This window comes from Hevea brasiliensis, chromosome 9, assembly GCF_030052815.1.
Source record: "Hevea brasiliensis isolate MT/VB/25A 57/8 chromosome 9, ASM3005281v1, whole genome shotgun sequence".
In the NCBI taxonomy this organism is placed as follows: domain Eukaryota; kingdom Viridiplantae; phylum Streptophyta; class Magnoliopsida; order Malpighiales; family Euphorbiaceae; genus Hevea; species Hevea brasiliensis.
In genome coordinates this window covers 16619364-16632276 of record NC_079501.1, presented here as the reverse complement: position 1 = coordinate 16632276, position 12913 = coordinate 16619364, and the positions used below count along the sequence as shown (strand labels likewise).

Genomic DNA, 12913 nt, shown 5'->3' with positions numbered 1-12913 from the left:
CACCCTCTCTCTAGTTTACTAGAAAGAAAGAAGCTTTTGTTTGGTTGGGTAGAAATTCTGAACGTTGATAATCAGCTAAACAGGAAAAATGATAATGTGCAGACATATAAATCTAATTCTTCTTCCTCCATCGTATATAAAACTAGCATAATACCTATGTTAGCAATTTATAATTTTTATTTTTAATTATATTTTAAATAAAATAAATTATTATTAAATTAATTTTAAATTAAAAAATTTTTCTTATTTAATTTTATTTAAATAAAAATAATTTATAATATAATTAATTAAAATATTTATTTAATTTATATATATATATATATATATATATATATATATATTTATAGCAGTTTTCATTATTATTTCATTTAAAATGTAATAAGTGTATTTTATTTAAAAATAATTGAAATTTTATAAAATGTTTATTTTTTATCTTATAATTTATATAGATCTATATTTTTTTAAATTATAGAAAAAATATTAAATTAATGAAAAAATAATATTATTTAAAAAAATATAAAAATATAATATTTTTGTTATTAATATAATAAAGAATATTAAATTACTAATAATGAATTGAATTATTTAATTTTAATAATAATGAATATATATGTTATAAAATATTTTTTGCTATTAATATGATAAAATATACTAAATTATTAATAATGAATTGAATTATTTAATTTTAATAATAATGAAAATATATAACATATTTATTAGTTAAAAATAACATTTTATTATATTATTTTTTAAAAAATATTCTATTTAAGTGTATTTTTTTATTAATTTGATATATTTTTTATAAAATAATTTTTTGAATAAAATATTATCAGTTTACATAAATTTATAAAATAAAATAAATACATTTCATAAATATTAAAATTTTAAAATATCATTATTTTCTATTAATATAATAAATATTAAAAATACATATTATTTTTTAAAAGATAAATTTCATAATTTTAATACTATAATTTTAATTTTTTTAATGATTTTTATTTGTAATTAAATTTTTTATACAATCATATTTATAATTTATCTTTAAAATTCTACTCGTATATAAAAACATAGTTGAGAGATAATTTATGCATAAAAATATAAATATTATAATTAAAATTTAAAATAATTCTATTAAAAATTTATAATAATAATAAAATATAGATAATCAAAATATTAGTTATAATTGTATTCAATATATAATTATAATGAAATATAATATTAAAAAGTTTAAAAAATATTAAATAAGAAATTTATAAAAAATTTAATAATTAAATAATTATTAATTAAATATATTTAAATAAATAAATTTTAAGAATGGTAATTAATAACTTTTTAAAGAAATAATAAAAAATAATATAAATCAAAAAAAGATTTGAGAGCATTTAAGTAAAATAAAAATATTTGACAAAATAAGAATGTTTAATATGCATCAAATATCTCATATGGTATACTATACAAATAAATGAAAACTATTTAAATTAAAATTTAATTTATAATTAAATATTATTTAATTGATAAACAGTAATAAAAGTGTTTAAATCTATTTTTATAACAATAAAATATTTCATTTTTATTTAATAATTTCAATTAAATGGCCATAAGTTAACTATAATGATAATAATAATAAGCAATAATTAATTTTAAAAAAGTGAAATAAAAATAATATTAAATTATTAATATAAAAAATAATTCATACTAATTATAAATAAGTTAAATCTTTATATTTTATTTTTATAATTTTTACATAAACTATACTTTTTATTTCTCAATTTTTTTAATAAATATTTCATAATAAAAATAATAAAAAATAATAATATAATAAAATTATTTATTGAATATATAAAATAATTTAAGATTAATTAAATTATATGATAATTGATTATGAGATCATAAATTAATGATTAATTTTATTTAAATTAATGACTATAAATGATGATTTTATTATTATTATTATTGTTATTATTATTATTAATAAGGGTATCATGTAGTAAAAAATATTTTTATATAAATAAATTTATAAAAATATATAAAAATAAATTTTAAATATTACATTTAATTATAAAATATATTAATTTTTAAAAGTTAAATTTAAAAAAAATAATAATTTAAATAAGAAATATTATAAATAATAATAATAATTAAAAAAAATTAATTAATAATTTATATAAAAAATAATATTTATAAAATATGGTATATGATAAATTTTTTTAAAAAAAGTAAAATGTGTCGTCACTTTAAAAATATCACTCAGAGAGAGAGAGAGAGAGAGAGAGAGAGAGAAATTGATTTAATGGTACCTATTAGTACAAGTAAGCTTGATTTATTTCGTACAGAGCCTGGGCGAAGGGCCATGAGGCAATCCAACGCACTATTTTTTATATTTAATATTTTTTAAACATAATATAACTTTAAATAGTCAATACTCTTATATATATATATTTTTTTTCATTCACTGACTAGGAGTTGAATTCATTATAGTCTAATGCATATATGTTGAATTGCATTTATTATATTATATTATATTATATTATATTATATTATATTATATGATGGTCTATTAAATATAATATTAAATCATTTCTATCAAAATAAAATCCTAATTAGTAAAACAAAATCTATCATCTTCACGTTTCTTTTTATTATTTATTTTTAAGCTTAAACCTCTTTAAAATTTGTTTTTCCTTTCCCCCCTTTTATATATATATTCATCCTCTTAGTAGAGAGAGATTTTTTTTTCTTTATTAAAAGGTAAACTTTCCCTTAATAAGTTTAAAACTCTGTATAGTTCAATTTTATAATAAAATTCATTTGATTGTACATGAATTTTATGATAGAGTTCATTTACGAATGAATTTCTTTTATTTGATATATTTTATATTAAATATAAAATTTATTTAAATTAAATAAATTTTATATTTAAAATACAAAAAATAATATATAATAAAAGAATAATTTTATCATTTAAAATATATATAATTTTAAGTTTGGAATTCATTTGTAAATTCTATTAATTTTGATGAAATTTAGTTTAGTTATAATAAATTCAATGAAATTGATTATTAAAAATTCTAAATAAATTTTCATTTAAACTAAACACTAAAATTTTTTACTTATATATCAACTATTACCTAAGTCATTAATTGAATTTGAATATAATATGAGAAAGATTATTAAGAGTATCTATATAAATACATCATCTTTTATAATTACATAGAACTCATTTTCAATATTATAAGGAACATTTATTTATATTGAAAATATTTTATAATATTTTAAAATTTTAAAATTAATTAGATAAAATAAAATATCCGACTATAAATATTTGAATTGTTGTATAGACATTTAAATAAGTGTGATTATTGTAGTTTTCTATATTATAAGAAATCAAATCAGAATGAAATTAAAAATTCAAATAAATAAATTCTAATCTCTAATAGATAATATTTATATTTTAGAGTTCTATTATAATCTTAAAAAGTCTTCATAACATAAATATTTTCATAAAATTAATAAATAAAAAGTATTTAAAAAATATAATAAAATAATAATACAATTTAATATCCTTAATAATTAATCACCTCTAAAATTGTCAATTTAAATTTTAATTGAAGTGAAAAAAAAAGTAAAATTTTAAATTTTCGGTACAATTTAAATTGATTTATACGTGTGTCATAAATAAATCTGCAAATAAAAAATTAATCATAATACTTTTAAAATTAAATTCTATCATTTTTTAAATTGAATTATATCATAATTTTAAAAGAAGTAATGGACTTATCAAAGGTAAACCATTAATCTCAACCATCCAATCAGACCCATAAAATCCCATCCATCCCGCACTACTCGACCTCGCACCGGTGCAGTTTACTCTATCCGCCGCCACCATAAGCACCTCTTAACCGCTAGACAATACCCGTCACGATCACCACCGCCTATGGCAGCACCTCTCGGCCACCACCTTGCCCCCTCTCTCTAACGTTAGACGCACCACCACCACCACCAACCCCCCCCCCCCCCCCTCCCTCCGGCGCGCCCTTCCACTCCTTCTACCGCATTTTCCTTACAGAATCTACATTTCGTTTTCTTCTCCTCTTCCAGCATCAAAATCATAATGTATACATCCAAATTGCTTCAATATTTAAATTATTGTTTATTGTCTCTGAAGGTTTCGGTTCAGGGCTACTCACTTGCTTTCAAGGTATAATTCTCCTTTCTAGCTTAAAATTTTATTTTCTTTCTTTATTTTTAATTTCATGGGCTTGTTTGGTTACTTGGTGCATTGGTGAAAGTGACATTTTTGGATTGTTTGTGCCTAGAACGTGCAAGGAAAAGAATATAGAAAAATAGACAATGAGAGAAACAGATGAGAAAAATGTAAAAGATGGGGAAAAAAAACCCAACAACAACTAACCTAGTCGATTAGATGAAAAAAAAATTTGAGGACGTCTTTGTTTTGGTTAATATCTTGGGAAAATTAGTATTCGTGATAGTTCTGTATTACTGATATTTAGTTTGCTTAATTCTCTCTGTTACACTTGAATGCACCTAATCTAGCTTTAATGTTCTCTAGATTTTGTTGTAAAGGTTCTTTTCTCTTCTTTGAAACCCAATCACTTTTTTTGTTTTCCTTTTTTTAATGCATATTCAGGGGAAAAAGAATTCTCAATCTAATAAGTTCAATACTTAGAGCGTGTGTTTCTGCTATTCGAGTTTGTAGATTGTTATTTGCATTGTGTTTCAGAGCATTTTGTAGTTTAGGTTTCTCCTTTGCAACCCTGAACTAAACCTAACTAAAAAAGAGAGCGTGCAACTGCTGAGCTCCTCTCTCTTAGACCTCTGGATTCTCTCCTTCACCCTGTCACCCTCGGCCTCAGTTCCTCTCTGCCTCATTCAGACAGTGAGTCACCACTAACCTCACCCATACTCCAGTCACCACCACCATTCTCCATCCCATCTCTGATCTCTCCCTCTCAATTGTGATCCCTCCCTCCCTCTCAATATTGATGTCCACCGCCTCTTGGCCACGTCGCGCCTGCCCATGTCAGCCACCACGCACCAGCCTTTCTCTGGTGTCTGCCTCCTCAACCCAAGTCGCAGATGAGTTCTCTCAGTCGCAACCTCCACAATCTTCACAACATCGACAAGGCAGCCTCCACCCTCTTGCTCATTCTTGCACAGCCAATCAGCCAGCCTTCCCTTTCACCAAGTCAGTCTGTATTCAATTCCAAGAGCTGGGTTTACACTTTTGAAAATTAGAAACTAAGTTTTCTCCCATCTCAAATTCCTGCAAATTAAAATTGAAATCCTGCTCCAGCCTTTGTTTCTTTGAATTTCTTTTTAAAATTTTCATGTGCAAGTATGTTTTCTGCCACTTTTTTGAAAATATCTTCTTCATAGTTAGCTTTTCCATCTTCTCAATTCTGGAAATTAAATAGGACTCTCTCTCAATAAAGGCCATGTGATTAAAAAAAAAGGAGGCCATGTGATCATTGTCCGTAAATCCTTTGTTGTGCCATTGATGAATAATATATTGATATTGATGTTGATATTGATATTGATTAAACAAATATATTGATATTCCCTTTATATATTGATATTCCATCTCCAATGATTAAACAAATATTGAAGGGAAAAGGAAAAAGATTTTTCTATTTTATTGGTGGTGAGTGATCTAGTGCTTGAATTTTGAACTTACAGGTTGTGTTATACATGAAACTAATGTTGGTGCCTTTTACAAGTTAAGTTGGGTTGCTCTGAAAAGTATGTACCCTTCTTCTTATATGGGTATGCCATGCTCTGTTTTTGCTCAGAAGTCAGAACTGATAAATCGAACTGAACTGAACCTGTTCAATTCGGTGCGGTTAGGTCACCCTATTCAGTTTGGTTCATTCTCCCGTTAATTTTGGTTTATCTGGTTTTTCTCTGAACTGAATCAAATTGAGTGATTCTTACCCCTAATACTGAATTGGCATAAGGATGTTGCATGGTTTTTCTTTCTAAGTATTTCTACTTTCTTTGTTTCTTAGTCTTCCTTAGAGTCTAGTTTCACCAGTTACTGTAACTTGTTGCTATCTGAGAACTTTTCCCAATGGTTTGTTCTTTGCAGAGAAATGTGGTTTCAAATAATGAAAAGAACAAAAATCAGGCTTGTTTTGGACTTTGAAAAATGACAACGATGAATTTAAGCTTTATATTATTTATTAGAAACTATAGTGATGGAAATTCTGTTCTTTTGAAACAGGCTGCATTCAAATAATGGCTTATATTCAATATGGTAGAAATGCCTTACGGCGTATTATGAAAGAAAGTAACCTTAGGAGGTCTGATGGTGCTATACATCCACTTCACTATGCTTGCCAAGGAGCTCGATTCAGAAAGTTAGAAGTTATTCTTACAATGGTACATTTTTTTAGATAGATTTGACTATGTGAATCGTTCTCGTTTTGTTTGATTGGAGAATCAGCTCCAGTTGAATAGTTTTCTCTCCCTCTGCACATAAAATTTATTTTAATAATATTGTTATACTAGTGGCAACCCCACCTAAGTAGTTTGCGCTTAGCCGGTCTCAAGCCCGGATAAAGGAAGAGGGTTGCGGTAGGTGACAACCAGCGTAAAAATTTCGTCACTCCTTACGATATGGATTCAAATGATATAAAAGTTGGGGCGTCTCTTGCTTACGATGCGCTACATCGGAGCCCGGTGTAGTGAGAAATATGCAAGGGTGTACGGCGTTCACCGAAAGCGATGCATCATGCCAGCGCCCAGGTGCGGTGTTAAGTGAGCAAGAGTTCCTACATCATAGACGGGTGTTGATAAAGAAGTTAGTCCATAGGACATATAGCAAAATAGATAGTGGAACAGAATACAAGATAGACATAGAAAACAATAGAAGATATCATAGAATGAGACCAATTAGGAAGGAACAGTATATGAGGAGGATCAGGGTTAGTATTTGAAATGTTGGATCACTTACAGGAAAATTAATGGAGCTTGTGGATACCTTGGAAATGAGAATGGTGAATATTGCTTGCATTCATGAGACTAAATGGGTAGGAGAGAAAAGCAAGGAAGTGGGTAATTCAGGGTACAAACTGTGGTTTACTGGAAAGGAGAGAAACAAGAATGGAGTGGGCATAATCATAGACAGGACATTGAAAGACGCTGTAATAGCTGTGAAAAGAATAGGAGATAGAATTATACTAGTAAAGCTAGTACTAGAATGAGAAATAATAAATGTAGTTAGTGCTTATGCTCCACAAATAGGACTAAATAGTGAGAGTAAACAAAGGTTTTGGGAAGATATGGATGATTTAATGCAAAACATACCGAATGAAGAGAATGTTTTCATTGGTGGAGATTTGAATGGACATGTAGGAAGTGATAGGCAAAGTTATAAGAATGTTCATGGAGGTTTTGGTTTTGGCAGTCGAAATGAGAAGGGAAAAAGCATCTTGGATTTTGCTGTGGTATACGACCTAATACTAACAAATACCTACTTTATAAAAAGAGAGTCACATTTAGTGACTTTCAAAAGTGGGCAACATAGAAGCCAAGTCGACTTCCTCTTAACCAGGACGACAAATAGAGCTCTATGCAAGGATTGCAAGGTCATTCCATGAGAGGCTTTAATAAGTCAACATCAGTTAGTGGTCTTGGATATCAAGTTTAGGAATAATTCAAGTAAGGTCAGAAGAAATAGTGTAGCTCGAACAAAGTGGTGGGAGTTCAAAGGAGTAAAGCTAGTGAAGTTCAAAAAATGAGCTCATCGAGTCCAAAGCATGGAAGCTGAATATGAAGGCCAATGATATGTGGATACAGATGGCATCAAAAATTAGAGAAGTAGTTAGAAAAGTACTTGGAGAATCTAGAGGACATGGACCACCCTCAAAAGAGAGATGGTGGTGGAATGAGGAAGTACAAAAGGCAGTGAAGAGAAAAAAGGAATGGTATAAAAAATTACCTAAATGTGATAATAATGAGGCATATGAACAGTACAAGATAGCAAAGAAAGAGGCAAAAAAGGCAGTTAGTCAAGCAAGAGCACAGGCCTTTAAAAAGTATATAAGAAACATGGAACCAAAGAAGGGGATAAAGATATTTATAGATTAGCAAGGGGGAGAGAAAGGAAATGTTAAGATCTTAATCAAGTTAGGTGCATTAAGGATAAAGAAGGAAAAGTATTGGTGAAAGATGAGGACATTAAAGAAAGATGGAGAAATTATTTTAATGATCTCTTTAATAATAGTCAAAATGGTAATAGCGTGAATATAGACTATAGAACAATCGAAAAGAATGTGAATTATATTAGAAGGATTAGATCTTTAAAAGTAAAGGAAGCACTTAAAAGAATGAAAGTGGGTAAAGCCTATGAACCCGATGGAATTCCAATTGAAGTGTGGAAGTGTTGGGGAGATATGGGAGTGACATAGTTAACTAAATTATTTAATAAGATTCTAAACTCAAAGAAAATGCCTGATGAATGGAGGAACAGTATTTTAGTACCTATTTTTAAAAATAAGGGAGACATACAGAGTTACTCAAACTATAGGGAAATTAAACTCATGAGCCATACTATGAAGTTGTGGGAGAGAGTTGTAGAGCATCGATTACGTCATGATACTTCTATCTCTCTCAATCAATTTGGCTTAATGCCCGGTCGTTCAACTATGGAAGCGATCTTTCTCATTAGAAGCTTGATGGAGAAATATAGAGACGTGAAGAAAGATCTACACATGGTTTTTATTTATTTGGAGAAGGCTTATGATAGTGTTCCAAGAGATGTCTTATGGAGTGTGTTAGAACAAAAGAGGGTATCTATTAGGTACATACAAGTGTTGAAAGATATGTGTGAAAGAGCAACTACTATTATGCGCACAGTGGGAGGGGACACGAGATTTTCCGATCTCAATTGGATTACACAAAGGATCAATTATAAGCTCTTACCTTTTTATATTAGTTTTAGATGAATTTACGAAATATATACGAGAGTATTCCTTGGTGCATGATGTTTGCGGATGATATTGTTCTTATAGATGAGACGCGAGAAGGAGTCAATAGAAAGCTAAAGCTTTGGAGAAGTACTCTAGAGTCAAAGGGTTTTAAGTTTAGTAGAACGAAGACAAAATACATGCATTGCAAGTTCAGTGAAGGCCAAACTGGTGATAGGGAAGGAGTTAGTTTGGATGGAGTGGTACTGTCCTGAAGTAATCACTTTAAATATCTCGACTCAGTCCTTCAAGTAGATGGGGGATGTGAGGAAGATGTTAGTCATAGGATTAAAGCCGAATGGTTAAAGTGGAGACGTGTCACGGGAGTTTTATGTGATCGCATGATTTTCAATAAGTTGAAAGAAAAATTTTACCGTACAGCCATCGACCGGCTATGTTATATGGTAGTGAGTGTTGGGCACTGAAGGAGTCATATGCATCTAAAATAAGATTTGCAGAGATGAGAATGCTAAGGTGGATGAGTGGCCATACTAGACTAGATAAAGTCCATAATGAGAGTATTAGAGAAAAGGTAGGAGTGGTACCAATTGAGGATAAGTTGAGAGAAGGGAGATTGAGGTGGTTTGATCATGTGAAGCGTAGACATACGGAGGCTCAAGTTAGACAAGTAGAGCACATCAGGTTAGAGGATAAAAAGAAAAAAATGGGTAGACCTAAATTAACTTGGAGGAGAGTAGTACAACATGACCTAAAAGCATTACACATTTATGAAGATTTAATCCAAAATCGTTTATAGTGGAGAGAGCAAATTCATATAGTCGATCCCAAATTTTTGGGATAAAGGCTTAGTTGAGTTGAGTTGAGTTGAGTTGTTATACCAGTGGCAAAGTAAGCCCATAAAACTCTAGAGCCTGTCTAGTTCCTAGAAAGTCCAGAAGTGATGCTGCTGTTGAAAGAGATCTCATCATCTTTACGTGAGAGAATTGGTGACATAGAACAGAATTGCACAGCAAAAATAATTTTTTTAAGTAAGAGATTGCAAAAGACAGAAGAGAAAATCACATGCTTGGCCAAATGTTCCTTTCTAAACACTTATGATGAAGTCATTTCATTAATCAAAGCTCAATAAAGTAGCTCTGCTATGTCAATTCCACATTTCTTGTTAGATAGTAGATAAGATTTCTTTCCATCTTTAATCCTCTCTAGTCTCTAAAAGAAAAGAGAGGAGAGCTCCTATTCATGTTTTTCTTTTGAGTTTTGACTCTTTATACATGCTATATTTTAACTGGGTATTAGGTGTGGTGTGATAGAAAAAGTGTACATTCTTGGATGGAAGCTTTCCACCTAGATATTCACATGCTGACGATTTAAAACAGATACTATTTACCAGATAATATTTACAAAAGCTTTGCTTATATCTACTTGGGTATAAATTGTATAGCTGCAATGGTGTTTTAGTTAAAAAATTTATGTAATGGTATAATCATCTATTGATATTAATTTTTCAATTGCAGAACATAGAAAAGCTTGGGAAAGCTGGTCAGACAGTTAAGGTTGCTCCTGGGCATTTTCGCAACCACCTCATGCCCAAATTGCTTGCTGTTCCTAATATTGACAAGTTTGCTCATCTTATCAGGGAGCAGCGCAAGGTTTCTTAAATCTAGATTTTGATTAACCACAAAATAAATATATTTGCTACAGTTTTGTTGAATAAATTCACTAATTGAACTCCTGCATTCATCTGTTAATGTGGTTAAGTTTCATACAAGGAAATATCACTTGTTTTTATACATTTGACAGTAGCTCATTAATTATGATTCTTTGACCTCTTTTGCATCAGATTGACCAACGTGAGGAAGAAGAAGAAGTTAAAGTAGTTAAAGAGACTGTGGAAGATAAGATGAAAGAATATGAAACGGCAGCAAAACGTTTAACAAATGCCAAGGTGGTATGTAGCTTATCTTTGAAGTTCTTAATTGAATTCTTTCTCAGTGATTTTATTCTTGAATACCGTGATGCATTAGATCTATTCTACTGTGGCTATGAATCATTGAAAGCATATATTAATTAGATGGTGCCTTAATAGGTAAACATTAGGGCATAAAATTCCATGCTCGTGCAAAATGCCGTGCTCGCAAACAAAAGATGAGGCCATAGAAATTCGTTCACCAGTAACAGAGGATGACATTGTGAGAGAGGTACAAAATTCTTAATTTTTTATATCTATTTCGCTGGAAAATTTTATAATTACCCTTTTTTTTTTTTAATTATGCATGAATATCGTAAAAACGAACATTGAAAGAGGCTTTTGTAAGCAAGCTCTGGTAATTGCTTATAAACATAGAAGTCTGTCAAATCTGGCTTGCAGAATTCTACTTGTGCACTGGCTGTTTATGTAGGTTTAATTGCTGTGCATTCCATGACTTTATATGGGTAAAACAAGTTAGAACACGGTGCATTTGCTTAATACAATGAAAAGACGTCTTCTTTTGTGCATATTCTTTGACTGGACACTATGTTGGTGGCTGAGGTGGAGTGGTTCTTCTACTGGTGATTGGCTATATAATCGATTTCCATGTGAATGCTTTTGCCAAGAGCTATTGCTGTTCTGGGCCTGAATATAGGAAAAGAAATAATACTAGATAATTTGATTGTTCATTCAGTTTGTTTTCAGTTTTAGGGCGGTGTCGATTTTAGTTATTCATCATAATTGGTTTGTAAGGATCTAACATAATCAAAATCATTCATATTATTTTGCTTGTAGTTCTGATAGGGTTATGTATTTTTCTTTTTCAGGCTGCAAGGCAGTTTAATGTGATAATTGAGCGGGATAATATTCATCTTCCATTGCCTTTGACCACTTTTGGAGAACATGAAGTTCAACTACGCTTGCCAAAGTCTATCCCATTGCCAGAGGGGAAGGTTAACTGGACTGTTATGGTTAAAATCCGTGGTAAATAAAGAACTAGCTTTTGATGTCGGCTTTCACCGTCTTATTTGAATGCTATAGCGGGTTTTTAGAACTGAACTTAGCACTTCAACTCTTTGACATTTTGTATAAGGCCCTCCAAATGCCTTTTTTTTAGTTATAAGTATTCAATAATCAATTCCAATGGAAATTCCTAGGGTTTGAATTTTGAGTATTGCAATTTTATCCCACAGTTTAGCAATGGTTGTTATGTTTGTGCTTTATCCTATTTTTTATATATACTAGTTTTTTTTATCAAACATGCATTATATATTTTCTTAAATTGTTATTTGTACCCGTAACTTAATATTTTTATATATTATTTTTATTAATTTTTTATATGATATAATATTATTATTATAATATAATTATTATTATGATAATATAATAATTTTTATTTTTTGTGTCAAGATAAGCTGGTAGCCCTTACTATATGCACAATATACTCATGCTATGCCTCTTCCCTCTTCATAAATACTCTCTGGCTGTGCCCTTTTGTACATTATGCATACGATAATGGGACTGTTACACCTAATATCATAATAAAAATATTTCTAATACACAGGATCATCTGTCGAGGCAAGTGTAGAGCATACATATCTCTAATCATAAGAGTATAATACACGTTCTAAGGTTTTCAGGAGAAAGAAAGAGAATTTAGAAAGCCATAGGAGAAAACTCAGAATATTATTTCAGGGAAAATTTAAGTCTATTTACAACTGGATAGAACGTCTCTTTATATAGGCATAGAGACTCTGGCTTTTACAAGCAACTGGTAAGTGACTGGCTACCGACACTCTTAAAGTAAAAGAAATAAAGAGAAATAAAACACACTTATTACATATCTTGACAGACAAACAGACTTTAACTTTAATCATGGGGTTGTTGACAGATTAAATGTGTCATAATCAGAATCGTATGAGTCATTAACTCCAAAAAAGTCCTTTGGCCACTGTTGGTGCTCAACAGGTGATGGTGGGTCAGCATTTTCAATGGT

General features: G+C 29.5%; 1 protein-coding gene across 3 annotated transcripts; it reads left to right on the top strand.

The window, feature by feature from the left end:
• The first annotated feature begins 4015 nt into the window (after nt 1–4015).
• LOC110644420 (uncharacterized) lies at nt 4016–12091 on the top strand. Of its 3 annotated transcripts, none has more exons than XM_058153177.1 (5): nt 4016–4198; nt 6242–6399; nt 10463–10597; nt 10789–10896; nt 11745–12091. In XM_058153177.1, the coding sequence occupies exons 2-5, from the start codon at nt 6256–6258 to the stop codon at nt 11907–11909; spliced, it is 552 nt and encodes a 183-aa protein (XP_058009160.1). In that variant the 5' UTR covers nt 4016–4198; nt 6242–6255; the 3' UTR covers nt 11910–12091. The 3 variants fall into 3 exon arrangements, with proteins under 3 accessions (XP_058009160.1, XP_058009158.1, XP_058009159.1); XM_058153175.1 differs by lacking the exon at nt 4016–4198 and adding an exon at nt 4367–5206; XM_058153176.1 differs by lacking the exon at nt 4016–4198 and adding an exon at nt 4368–4584.
• The last annotated feature ends 822 nt before the right edge of the window (nt 12092–12913 follow it).